This window comes from Trypanosoma rangeli (genome assembly GCF_003719475.1).
Source record: "Trypanosoma rangeli strain AM80 chromosome Unknown Tra_15.4_contig_00320, whole genome shotgun sequence".
Classification (NCBI taxonomy): Eukaryota; Euglenozoa; class Kinetoplastea; order Trypanosomatida; family Trypanosomatidae; genus Trypanosoma; species Trypanosoma rangeli.
Genome location: NW_021706059.1, coordinates 10613 through 22327, shown reverse-complemented (window position 1 = coordinate 22327; position 11715 = coordinate 10613). Strand labels below are relative to the sequence as shown.

The 11715-nt window shown below is 57.5% G+C and overlaps 7 protein-coding genes and 1 pseudogene across 7 annotated transcripts, besides 11 other annotated features; all 8 read right to left on the bottom strand.

The window, feature by feature from the left end:
- On the bottom strand, positions 1-563 carry TraAM80_07559 (hexosyltransferase; the record flags this gene model as incomplete). The annotated part of the gene is made up of 1 exon (XM_029384345.1): positions 1-563. A coding segment is annotated over one exon (563 nt), but the record flags the coding sequence as incomplete, so codon positions are not given.
- A 168-nt stretch (positions 564-731) lies between these two features.
- Positions 732-783: a sequence feature (A-rich).
- Positions 784-932: 149 nt separating this feature from the next.
- On the bottom strand, positions 933-1394 carry TraAM80_07558 (uncharacterized protein; the record flags this gene model as incomplete). The annotated part of the gene is made up of 1 exon (XM_029384344.1): positions 933-1394. The coding sequence occupies one exon, from the start codon at positions 1392-1394 to the stop codon at positions 933-935; it is 462 nt and encodes a 153-aa protein (XP_029235879.1).
- A 919-nt stretch (positions 1395-2313) lies between these two features.
- Positions 2314-2351: a microsatellite.
- A 112-nt stretch (positions 2352-2463) lies between these two features.
- Positions 2464-2506: a microsatellite.
- An 84-nt stretch (positions 2507-2590) lies between these two features.
- Positions 2591-2607: a microsatellite.
- A 125-nt stretch (positions 2608-2732) lies between these two features.
- Positions 2733-2771: a microsatellite.
- Positions 2772-3047: 276 nt separating this feature from the next.
- Positions 3048-3446, bottom strand: TraAM80_07557 (selenoprotein T; the record flags this gene model as incomplete). The annotated part of the gene is made up of 1 exon (XM_029384343.1): positions 3048-3446. The coding sequence occupies one exon, from the start codon at positions 3444-3446 to the stop codon at positions 3048-3050; it is 399 nt and encodes a 132-aa protein (XP_029235878.1).
- A 24-nt stretch (positions 3447-3470) lies between these two features.
- TraAM80_07556 (uncharacterized protein) lies at positions 3471-3782 on the bottom strand (the record flags this gene model as incomplete). The annotated part of the gene is made up of 1 exon (XM_029384342.1): positions 3471-3782. One exon carries the CDS (start codon positions 3780-3782, stop codon positions 3471-3473), a length of 312 nt encoding a protein of 103 aa, XP_029235877.1.
- Positions 3783-4393: 611 nt separating this feature from the next.
- Positions 4394-4433: a sequence feature (A-rich).
- A 94-nt stretch (positions 4434-4527) lies between these two features.
- Positions 4528-4562: a microsatellite.
- A 39-nt stretch (positions 4563-4601) lies between these two features.
- Positions 4602-4655: a sequence feature (GA-rich).
- Positions 4656-4801: 146 nt separating this feature from the next.
- TraAM80_07555 (uncharacterized protein) lies at positions 4802-5851 on the bottom strand (the record flags this gene model as incomplete). The annotated part of the gene is made up of 1 exon (XM_029384341.1): positions 4802-5851. The coding sequence occupies one exon, from the start codon at positions 5849-5851 to the stop codon at positions 4802-4804; it is 1050 nt and encodes a 349-aa protein (XP_029235876.1).
- A 1-nt stretch (position 5852) lies between these two features.
- Positions 5853-5888: a microsatellite.
- Positions 5889-6270: 382 nt separating this feature from the next.
- On the bottom strand, positions 6271-9045 carry TraAM80_07554 (protein KRI1; the record flags this gene model as incomplete). Its single annotated transcript, XM_029384340.1, has 1 exon — positions 6271-9045. The coding sequence occupies one exon, from the start codon at positions 9043-9045 to the stop codon at positions 6271-6273; it is 2775 nt and encodes a 924-aa protein (XP_029235875.1).
- A 158-nt stretch (positions 9046-9203) lies between these two features.
- TraAM80_07553 (hypothetical protein) lies at positions 9204-9544 on the bottom strand (annotated as a pseudogene).
- A 164-nt stretch (positions 9545-9708) lies between these two features.
- Positions 9709-11496, bottom strand: TraAM80_07552 (uncharacterized protein; the record flags this gene model as incomplete). The annotated part of the gene is made up of 1 exon (XM_029384339.1): positions 9709-11496. The coding sequence occupies one exon, from the start codon at positions 11494-11496 to the stop codon at positions 9709-9711; it is 1788 nt and encodes a 595-aa protein (XP_029235874.1).
- A 120-nt stretch (positions 11497-11616) lies between these two features.
- Positions 11617-11641: a microsatellite.
- A 1-nt stretch (position 11642) lies between these two features.
- Positions 11643-11701: a microsatellite.
- Positions 11702-11715: the final 14 nt, after the last annotated feature.

The window sequence follows — 11715 nt, the reverse complement described above, 5'->3', positions numbered from 1 at the left end:
ATGGGCCAGGAGCCGGGCCCGCGCAGCGAACGCACCCACAGGTAGAAGGTGAGCAGCATCGCCGCCATCGCAATACACTCATTGTCGTATTCGCCTGCCATGGAGCGTATCAGGTGGGCGGGGATGATGGCAAACAAGGATGCAGTTATGGCAGCGCCGGCAAATGAGCGTGATGACTCATAGGCCAAAAGCGCACATAAAATCGTAGAAATGCTCCCAAACCATGCGGGGATGTAAACGCACACATCGTTTATTGTCATGTTTACCCCCAGCATGGCAAGGACCCTGCGGATGGCGACGCTCGTGAGCTGCAGACCAGGATAGATGGTTGTGCCGACGGGCCTCCCAAGTGGGTACCAACTCATGTAGTCGTACCAGTGGAAAAAGGCGTACCACCCGTGCTCGTCAAGGTACTGCGACGCACGGAAGTTAAACCAGGGATCAAATTCATGAATGACTTTGCCGTACAAACTAACTGAAATCAAACGGATAGTGTAGGCTCGATATATGGCATGAACCACACAAAGTGTGGCGACCACTGCAACAAAATTTTTTTGCTGCATGATATTGAAGTGGATACCTTCCAAATAGGATCAGTGCAGGTGCAGCCATTTCTTTATGTGATGACTCAAGGGGGATGGCTATGCACTTATACGGTTTTTTTATTTGTATGCAGCGTAGGTATTTGTAGTGCTTGTGTGAGTTATGTCTGGAGTCACTCACAAATGGAGTTTTGTTTTTGTTTTGGGTGCCTGTTATTATGTTTTTTTTTGTTCTTGTTTTGTCTCTTCCTACGCTTCTGTGCAGGTGCGTGACAACCCGTCGTACCTCAAGCGCCTCCCTCCGTGTTACTTAGTTACTACTTACCGTATTTCGCCCGCGGCGGCCTGCAGGTCCACTCTCTTCGTTAACAATAATAGTAATTTACTCTTTCAAGTGTGTGGGAAAGAGACTAGCGACAAAGAGAAACTGTCAAGAAAGTCAAAGACGAAGAGGCGCAGCAACTGCCCACGTAGCGCGCCCCCGCCCCACCGACGCAGGAGGGCGAGAAGCGCAACGTGCGTGCGCGGGTGTGTGTGGAGGCAAAAAAGAATAGGAAGAAGAACGAGGCGGAGGAGGAGGAAGCAGTCACACACACAGAGACACACTGCTATCCCAAGGTTCAGCCCTGCATGCGTTGAGGCGTATGGTGGCCGCAGTTTCACCACCAAAAGCCCTTTCCCCAGCTGTCCGGACTCGCACGACATTACCAGCTCTTCGGCCAGCGAAGATTCCCCGCAGCCCGTAGGAAAACCGAAGACCTGGCGAAAAACTCGCCGTTTTGACAGCGGGCTCTGCGAGTGTGGGGCCTTGGGAATGAAAAGGGCTTCAGCCCGAGTACACAATTTCACCATCGCGGCCAAAAACAAACAAAAAAAAACGGGTCCAATTACCCGCGCACAGCCCAACTTGGGCCACACGCGAGAAAGCAGAACAAACCCCAGCTCCCAAACAGGGGAGCCATTCCTCCACCACGAAAAAGGATGCAGGAACACAGGCAGAGGCAGAGCACGGCGTTCGAGAAGCGGCGGTACGCAGGCATCAGACGCGTTGAGGTTGTACCACCGTCGCCGAGAAAGCGCACGTTGCCCCAGCAGGAAGATCGATGCCCCCCCCCCCCCTACCCGAACGCCCTGCACCAGCCAATCAACCCGGGGGTTGAGGGTCAAAGCCGCATCTACACGCCTCCCCTACCTCAACAGGAAAGACAATCAAATAGCAGGGTGGATGCAGACCAAAAATATATTCCCAACGGCACAGTGCAAGGAGGCAACGGACAGCTATCGTCAGCAGCAGAAGTTGGAGCATACAGGGCGTCCCACTATCATCTCCAGTTGAATCCTTCCATTCTCTCTCTCTCTCCATCGCTTATCTTCCTTTTTTTCTTCTTCTTTGAACGTTCCCTTCCCCATTCCGTTTGCGTCTCTCCCCTCTTTTTTTTTTTCTATATCTCTCTCTTCGCATCCTCTTTAAAGTTTATCTTTTCCTTGCTCTCTCCTCTTCACTCGAACGAACACCTCTAAACACACACAAACGCATAGAAACGTCTCCCCCCTCACTCTTCCACGCATATTGGCAAGCATGTATGCATACAAGTAAAAATAAGCTTATCTACGTCTACGTGTATGGGCTCAGTGGCGTAGATACGCGTGTGCACACCACACACACACTCAGACTCTGGCACGCATTCTTTTTTGTTTGTTTGTAAATCACACCCTTCAAAAACCACCGCACAATGCGTCACTTAGACCATCGGACAACAATACCACCACCGCCGCTGCTGCCGGCGCTGTTGTTTCTGCTGCTGTTGCACCACGGAGGATGGCAACTGCCGAAGTGTTGCCTCGGCGTGTTCTGAGGGGTGGGACAAAGACAGATTCAAAGACGGGGCACCACAAAAGGATGTTGATCCGCCGCCTCGTCATAAACACACAACCAAAAAGAAAAAATAAAAATAAAAATAAAATGCAGCCAAAAACAGAGCTTCGCATAAATACACCGCAAGCACCATACACAGACACGAGTAGCATACACACCCACACACAAAGATTATATATATATATATATCACAGAGGCGGTGGGAGAAAAGAAGGGGCCAACTTCGAGTAAACGATCCCAGTCAGCCACCACTGTAGAGGCAGGCGTGTAAGGTCGGTAACGGTGCCCCCCCTTTAGAAGACGCGTGGGAGGCGGTATGTGTGTGTGTGTGTGTGTGTGTATGTTTCTCTGTGCCTCTTATCGTCACGCAGGCACAGAGGTGTGTAGACCCGCACCGTACCCAGCCCGTGGCCTTTTGGGTTTTGTTTTCAGGAGTTGCGGTGCCGCCTTGTCGTCCTCCACCCATTTGCGTCGTTTTCCCTGCAGCCATACCGCTTCCTCCACTGCCTCCGTACACACTTCCGGATGCACCTCTCTCTCCTTCCCTCCCTCGGTGTGTATTTGTTTGTTTGTAGAGACGAAGGGCCTGTGCCGCTCGCCCCCCTCCCAATCCTCCCACCTCCACACACTTACGCTGGCGCATCAGCCAGCGCCTTAAGCACCAGGTTCGCCAGCTCGGCGGCGTGCAGTAGTCTCCCGTCCTGCAGCTTCGAAAAGATGAGCGTGTCGTCGAGAAACACCTCAAAGGCGCCGGACTGGAGGAGCTTCGCACCAATTATGTTCGCTAGAAACCCGCCGGCTATGACCTTCGCGCGGTTTTCTGCCACCCACGCTGTGATGTGGGGCGGAAGGACACCCGTCAGGAGCGGCGCACCGATCCCAATAACGAGAGCAACGAGGAACGTGAGAGAGAAGAGCGAGCCGAGCGTCTCCCACAGCGGGCCCACGGAGTAGACGGAGGGGTCAAACTTAATGCTGGGCCCCTGCTTCTCAATAGGCGGCAGGCTACGGGTGATGTGGTGTGCCATCTCCTCGTAGTGCCGCCGGTAGCCTCAGCCGGAGCAGTACTCCACCCGCAGCACGTGCTGCCGGCGGTGCCGCCGGATTTTCTCGACGAGCTTCTCCTTCTTGTGCAGCTCCACGAGAGCATTGATGAGCTGCTGTTTGGTATGCAGATGCTGGAACGGCTGCTGCTTTTCGTGCAGCATCTGCCGCAGGTCACCAACCTCAAGCATCTCAAGATGCTCGAAGGACGACGCAGCCACGTCAGCATCTGCATCTTCAGCACCGGCGCCAACAGGCGTAAACATCGCCGCATACAACACCACAAGTAGTACAACAAGGAAGGCGCATGGGCGGCGCATTTCTTTGATCCCCGAGGTGCAGACCCTTCACCTTGCACCGCTGCCTCTTCCTCCAACACACGTCCTTGTTGTGTTTGGCCTCGGCGGCGGCGGTGGTGGTGAAGCACGAGGCACGCAATAACAACAACAAAACAGGACCCCCCCCCCAATGTTGCTACGCACACAGCTGAGGCCCCACGTACCTACTTTCCACGCAAGCACGCAAAACACCAATAATAATAATAAAACAGCCGAAATTAGACAGCGAAGGGGATGGGGAATACCAAAGAAATGGGGAGAGGAAGAGAGCGAGTTCATGCAGACCGCATTACACACAGATATAGGCGGAAAGAGCATGTGTGAACGAGAGGAGTGAGTTTTTGGTAGATGCATGTGTATCCGTGGCACCCACACAGACAGAGAAAAGTATTTGGTCCCGCTGCTTCAGCGGCGGGAAATCATCCCCCTCGCACGCACTGCGGCATGAATCTATTCTGGTATTACTGATGCATCTATGATCCTCAGGCCTCTCTCTGTTCCTAGAAAAATTAATAACTAAATAAAACAAACTATTGCATCCTTCTTGCAAGCGCATATTCACTACTCACACTCTGTGGCTTTACGGCGCTCCGTTTTTGTTTTTATTTTTTTATGTTTTTCCTTTTTTTTTTTCACGCACGGTGTCACGTTCGTGGGGCATGTTGATGACCCCCCAAAACCTCAGCGAGATACATTCAACAAGAAACAAACAAACAAGTAAGCCTTCTAATATAAGTGAATAAATAATAATAATAATAATAAAACGGGCCGGCTGAACTCCCGCTCGATTGTTCTTGACCACTCTCTCTCTCTCTCTCTTTATTACTTTCCCCTTTCCCCTCTCACTGCCTCCCTGCGTGCATTTATGTATGCATGTAACTGCTGTTGCGCATGCGACACGGCCTCCTTTCCTCGCTGAGGAGTCCCTCTCTGGAGACACGTTGCAAACACACCACCCATAGGTGGCGCGAAGCACGTCCGTTTTCATCGCTGAACGACAGTTAGTCGTCTACCGTCACCGTCAGCAGCGGCCGTTCTTCGATGCGTGCAAAGAAACTCCGCATCTCCTCCACCCATGCGTCCGTCTGCGCCTTTCGCGCCTCCTCCGCTAGCCTTGATCGCTTGTGCCCCGCTGTCGCCGCCGCGTGTGACTCGGGGTCTTGCAGACGTTCTCCCGCGGTGCTGGCGTCTGTGACGGCGGGCACCACGGCCCCCGACGGAGAGGACACCAGCGACGGCGACGGGGCGTGGTGAGCGAAGGAGGAGGGCCGGCGCGCCAGCGGCAATCGCACCACCGCGTTGTCGTGCAAGCCAGCCACCGCATCCTCCCGCTCCTCGTCATCGTCGTCGTCTTCATTCTCCAGCGCGGTCCACAGCGGCGTGCGTGGGCTCGGCAGCGTATAACTTGGCCGCATGGATAACTCTCGGGACTCCGTTGGCGGGTCTCTCACTGGCAACAAAGGCGGCATGCGGTTCCACGGCGTTGGCGTCTGCGTTGCCAGCGACAACCGCGCTACTTCCGGTGATGGGGTTTGTTGCGCATGAGGCACAATCATTGCTGGAGTGGCCGTGGTGCCGCTCCGCCGGCCCTCCTCGTGAAGGGAGAGCCGACGGCGCACAACCGCGGGGGAGGAGTCGTGGTTCCACTCCGGTGGCCGCGGCGCACGGGTCAGAACCGTTGACGGTGTCACAGTCTTCGCGGCGTGGACGCCCACCTCCGCCGCCTCGTCGCGTTCTCCCCACACAAGATCGATGGAGACCTCACGGTTCCGCTGCTGGCCGTGCGTTGACGTGGGCGAGGCCCCCGCCGTCAGCGTGCTGTGCCGCGGCGTGGAGCCGCTCGTTATTGTTGCGGTGAGCCCATCTCCCAGCGGTGCGTCGAAGCTGCTCCCGCTCCAACTGCTCGTGTTCGTCACTGCAACGCCGGCGGAGACGTGTTTTGGGGCCGCCTCGTGTCGCACCGGCCACGTGCGTCGGGTGACGGTGAGGCCAACGTGTTCCAAGGCGTCCTCGCAGTCCTCCACCTCTTCGCTGGCGGTGCGGCGGCGCATCGTGCTGTGTGGCTGCTGAGTGTCTGTGTATGTGTGTTGCTAGCGCCTTCTCGCCTTGTGGCCTTCGCGTCGTCTCACTGATCTAAGCACTCTATCGTCTTGCTGCCAGCCACAGAGCCAGAGAGGAAAACAAAAAGTAAATAAAAGTAGATAAAATAAACATGGGTGTGTAAGTGGTGCGGTGTGAGAGGCAAATTGACGCGATACCCACCCACAACAACAAGAGCGCCAGCAGCGGAAAAGGTGTTAAGCGCCTAATGTAAGCGCACACAGCCGAGTGACTTCATATTTGGTGTGCGTGTATATAACTATACCTGCTTTTTTTTTCTTCTTCCCCTCTCCTCTTCCTGGTTTTAAGCCGTTCCTTTTCTTCTTATACTTAACGAGGCGTATTCGCTGAGTTTTTCGCAAATTTCCTTTCACCGCGCGTGACGTCCTCTTCCATGACCACGACCGCCGTTGCCACGTCCCCCCGCTCCGTCAACTCCTGCACTGCAGGCAACAGCAGACCCACTCCGGCCACCTTGCGGCAATCTGCCGCCGTCTGCCTGACTCTCGTACCGCGGCTTCTTCTGCATCGGCATCTTCCCCTTCTGCTGTCGCTGCTGGGGCCTTGTCTCACCCTTTCTGTGGCTGATGCCGTCACCGCTATGTGTGCCCTCCACGTCCACCGCGACGGATTCGCGCAGCCGGCGCAGACCACCGCGGACATCCTTCGACCACTTTTCTCCCTCCTCCTCCGTCATGTTGGCATCCACCAGCGCCGTCTTGGCAACGTCGCCGTAGCGGCGGGAGCTGCGTGTGGGGGCAACCTCGCGGAACCCGCGTTGCCGTCGCCGCTCCACCTTCATGCGATCTCGGCGGTTCGCATCTTCCCGTAGGTATGCCGCGTAGCAGCTCATGGGGACCAACATGTTGAGTTGTCGATCATCCCGCGAGAGAATTTCCTCCACACTGAGGGTGAAGTCCTCCGGTGCCACCTGGCGGTACTTAAAGCGGGTCTTGATGGCCCCGCCGTCCAGCGTTGCGTCGTGGTGCAGCTGCCAGTACTCCTTCTCCTTCTTTTCCAGCTCCGCCTGCAGCCGCTGCAGGGCCTCCTCCGCCTTGCCGCCCCCGCCCTGGCCGACCGCACTCTCCTGCTTCTGCTGCTGAATCATGTGCTCAATGTGTTCGCGACGTCCGTTCCCAAGCGAGGCCGCCTCTGCCGCCTGCATGACGGCCGACGGGTACAGCAGCGCCAGCGCCTCATCCACCTCGGGCACGTCCTCACGCTTCTTCTGCGCCCGCTTCGGCGGCCCCGCTGCAGTCATCCCCACCGTCTCCTCCAGCGAATGGGCTTTGTACCACGCCGGCTCCACTGCCTCTCCGTCCTCCTGCAGACCATCTGTGGCGTGGTTGCCCTCGCCATCCGCCTCCGTCTCCGCCTCGCTACCAGCCTCTTCCGCCTCCTCAAAAAAGGCCATTTCCTCCTCATCCACGTTGTTCTCATCGTAGTAGGCGTCGTCAAATATTTGCGCCATCTTCTTGTCAAACTTCTGCGGGTCAAACTCCTCCTCAAGGTCCTTTTCGCTCCAGAGGGCCTGAAGCCGGGCCATCGCCGCCTCCTCCTCGCCGTCATTATCGTCCCCCCGCAACCTCGCTTTTTCCTTCCTGCCACACAGACCACTTTCCTGGCTCTTTGCAATGCCGGCGACGGAGGCAATGAGGGCCCGCTGTGACTCAATCTCTTGCCGCTTCAGCGTCTTAAGCCGTCGCAGCTCCGCCACCTGCTGTTCCCGCAACTCCTTCATCCGCTCCAACCTGCGCAACCGGGCCTCCTTCCGCGAGGACTTGACGCTTTTCCGAAGTATCCCCGCCGCATTTTCGCCAATGGCGCGCGGAAACGTCTGTACATGGTCGGCCTCCTCCTCCTGGTGGCGGTAGGCGCGGTCCTGGTAGGCCCTCTCCCACGCTTCAGCCTCGGCGTAGAAACGCTCATCTTCCTCCGCCTGCGCCAATTCAGCCAGTGCGGCGTAGTGATTCTCTTCTTCTTCTTCTTCTGCCTCTTCTTCCTCCTCCTCATGGGAATTGCCCTCACGGTCTGCGTTCATCTCCGGCAGCGTTTGCCTTCGCCGCTTGTTATTCTTCGGTTTCCACAGTTCTCCCACGAAAAAGTCACGCAGAAAGGATTCATCAGGGTCGTCAGCTGCAGTTTTCCCGGCGTCCGCGTCACGGATCGAGAAGGCCCCCTCCAGCAACCGCTTCGCCTCTGACGACGTCTGCTGCTCGCCCTCCTCTGCCTTCTGCTGCGTGGTGACAACAACAGGCTGCACCTCAAACGCCTCCGTGCTCTCCGCGACATTCCGCAGAAATGACTCACGCAGTTGATGCTCCTTGGAGGTTTGTGGATGAATGCGGCGGTTCCCTTGCGGGTGCTGCTGGCCCCCATCGTCCCCGTCGGCACCCGCCTGGGCGCTTGCATGGGTCTCCACCCCCGTAACAACCCCGCGGCGGTACTCATCGGCGAGGGTAAACTTCTTCCGCTGCTCGCGCTTCTGCGCGATGGACCGCGTGAAGACTTCCGTGTTTTCACGCACCTGCTCCTCCGTCGGCGGGAAAAAAACGGACTGAGGCCCCAGCACGTCCTCCTCGCCGCCCTGCTGTTGCCGCTCCGCCTGTTGGACGGTGGACCGACGAATGGCGAGGAACGCCTTGGCAAACGCCAACTCCTTGTCCTCCGTCAGCAGCACCGCCTCGTCGTCCTCGTCGTCCTCATCTGTCTCATCCAACTCGTCGAGGTGAAGTCGTTTGCCGTACTTTTCAGTAAGCTGCTGGAGCTCCTTCCGCCGCTTCACCTCCTCGTACTTCGCGGCGTACTGTTTGTTGATGCGAATGCCGCCGCCGTCATCGTCACTTGTGCCGCTGTGTGTCAAGTGATTCGGTTTCCTCGCCGCCTTCGCGCCCGCCTGGGGCACCTGCGGCCGCTCCTCTTCGCCAGTGTCACTGTCTCTGCTGCTGCTGCTGCCATCGTCGAGCGCCGTCGTCATCGCAGTCCTCCTCCTTTTTTCACTGGTGGTAAACGGGGCGTGCGCGTGCGGGTCGCGGCGCCGCTCTCGCATGGCGGCGGCGGCCATCTGCTGCGCCAAAGCGTCACTTCCCGCGCCGTCCTTGTCGTCGTCGTCATCGGAGCTCGAAAAGAGGTCCTTCTTGGGCATTTATGCCGCCCGCTTTGCCTCTCTTTCTTTCTTTGGTTGCTTGTGTGTGCACGGCCGCCGCCTCCACCGCTCAGGTGCTCCTGCGAACTTCGCCCACCCCAACAGGAGCACACGCAGACAGGAAGACAGACAGAGAAAACAGTAAAACAGCATCATCGCACAGATAAAGTCAAAAAAAAAAAGAATAATAATAAAAAAACACACGGCGCCCACCCCGCACACACAACACCGGCAACGGCGGCCCTTGAGGGAGTGGCAAGTAGTAGTAACAACACCAGCAACACCCTGCGGCATTGCAGTGGGGAAGGAAATGCACGTCTATGTAATGGTCCATGCGAACCACCGCACACGAGGACCCGACGCTGACGCCACAAGTCCGCCCTTTTTTTTTGTTTTTTGTTCCTGTGTGCTAAATAACTCTAACAAATATCCCTCACTTTTTCTTTTCTTCCTCTGCCTCATTTCCTTCGCCCCCCACCTCCTTTTTGTACTCTCGCAGGCCGGACCAATATCGCTCCGCCGCAGGCAACACACATAAGCATCTGCGAGAATAAAAGGGAAGGCGGCGCGCGCCACCCACCGCGCCGCCAGCGGGTACAACGTCTACGCGTCCATCCATGCTTGCCAGGAAATGTTAGCAGTCGCACTGTTTAACATCGCCATCTACTCCCCTCGCAGGCGCACCCAGACGTCCATGTAGAATGCTAGCAGCTTTTCAATTGCTGTAAAGTGCACGGCCGTGAATAGCGGGGACAGGGACGCAGCACTCAAAAACATAAGTTCCACACTCTCCAGGGCAGAGGGTCCCGCATCAACCCCATCATGACCGTCCCTACTTGTGCGCCTCTGCTCGGCGTGTGCAACAAGTGCACGAATGGCCGCATCCCGCGTGGAAAAGCAACGTATGCAGCTGGACACCATACTCACCTCATAGCCAATAAAACCACCGATGCTGCGCAGTAGTTCCACTGCCCGCACTCCGCTGCCTTGTTCCACTCCCGCCTCAACACTACCGCAACTCCGCAGAAATTGCAAGTAGTCCGTCCACGTGAGCGGCACGGCGGGGGCGTCGTCGTAGAGCTTAAGCAGGCCCGTGGCATTCAGCACAGCACGACCATATAACATGTGGGCGAGCACTGTCAACGGATGCTGTACGAAACACTGTGCAATAAGTAAGGAGCAGACACGGTAGATGATGGCTCGCCAGATAACTCTAACCTCCGTCTCCGCCTTTTTGCGCTCCGCGGCCTCTAGACGACGACGAAGCCGCTCCGCGTTGCGTGGCTCCTCGCGGGAGTGTGCGCCAGGTCCTTCATGTGATGCCTTCGCCCCCACCCCCGCCATCTCTCTGAGAGACATGCGGCTGCTGTTCAGGCTTCCCGCAAAGCTGCCCGCACCATCCCCCCGTTCATCCTCGCTGTTTACATGGCTGGCGTTGTCGTCTTTGGCCTCCCCAGCGACCCTCACCCCCCGTCGTGCGTAGCGGCGCAGCAGCAAATACTCCGCGGCGTCTGCGGTGCCCACAATGGCGCGCTGGCAGAGCTGCGAGGCGGCCGGCACAATCATCATCTCCAGCACAACCCCCGCAAAGCCCATAGCGAGGCCTTTGCTGACGCCCGCGGGGGTATACCGCAGCGGCCCCGATACCGACGAGAAGTCCTGCACGCGGTTCAGCAGCATCGGCGTCAAGGCGCTGAACGCGATGGGGTCCGTGATTGTGCGGGCTGAGAGACTCAGGGACCACCCCAGCGCCTTTCGCCACGCGCGGCGGCTGCGAAGGTTGCGCACCACCAGGTTCGTCTCAAAAAAAAAGCGCTCCATCATATACTGCTGGGCGACGCCCAAGAGGAGACGCGCTGTGAGGAAGGAGAGCAAAAGACCGGGTGCAAACACCGCGTCCACGCCAAGGCACAACACCTGCCGCGCGGTCGCCCCGAGGTCACTGAAGTCCAGCAGCGGCAAAGTCTCCGCGTCAGTCTGAACTTGACAGAAGAAGCGGAGAACGGCGACCGGGGTGGCGCGCAGCACGTGCGTCAGAAGCACCATCTGCTTTGTGACGTCAATGCTGCGCCAATGCCTCCAGCCCTTTTGCCCATCGCCGTCGGTGCCACGTTCGCGACGGCCGCCGCTGCGACTTCGGTGGCGGTGCGTCCGTGACGCGTCCGTCGCACTTCGGTTCGGTACCGGCGGCGGCAACTCCCCGGTGGTGAAGGCCGACGCGTTCAGGCTTGTGTTGACCGACGCAGTACGGCTGCCGGGCCGACTTGACTGCTGCACCTGGCGACCCCGCTGCTGCTGCTTCTCCGTGGTGGCGTCGTCCCCGTTCCTTGAGCGGCGCTTCACCCGCTTGCGAACGAGCGTCTCAGGGCTAAAGGAGCGCACGGTGACGCAAAGCATGTCATACAGCAGCCGCGCAACGTTGATAGGGTGCAGCACGTCATAGTAAAACATCGTTGACGCCTTCTACAATCCCTCACTCGCTCACCCTCCTCCCGCCAGGGCTCTAAACGATCTATGATGAGAGTCGGTGTGCTGGTACACCCCCCACCCCCGTTTCCTTCCTTTCCTGGGACGCACACACACACACACACAGACATAGAGAGAGAGAGAGAGAGAGAGAGAGAGAGAGAGAGAGAGAGAGAGAGAGAGAGAGAGACGACGACGACGACG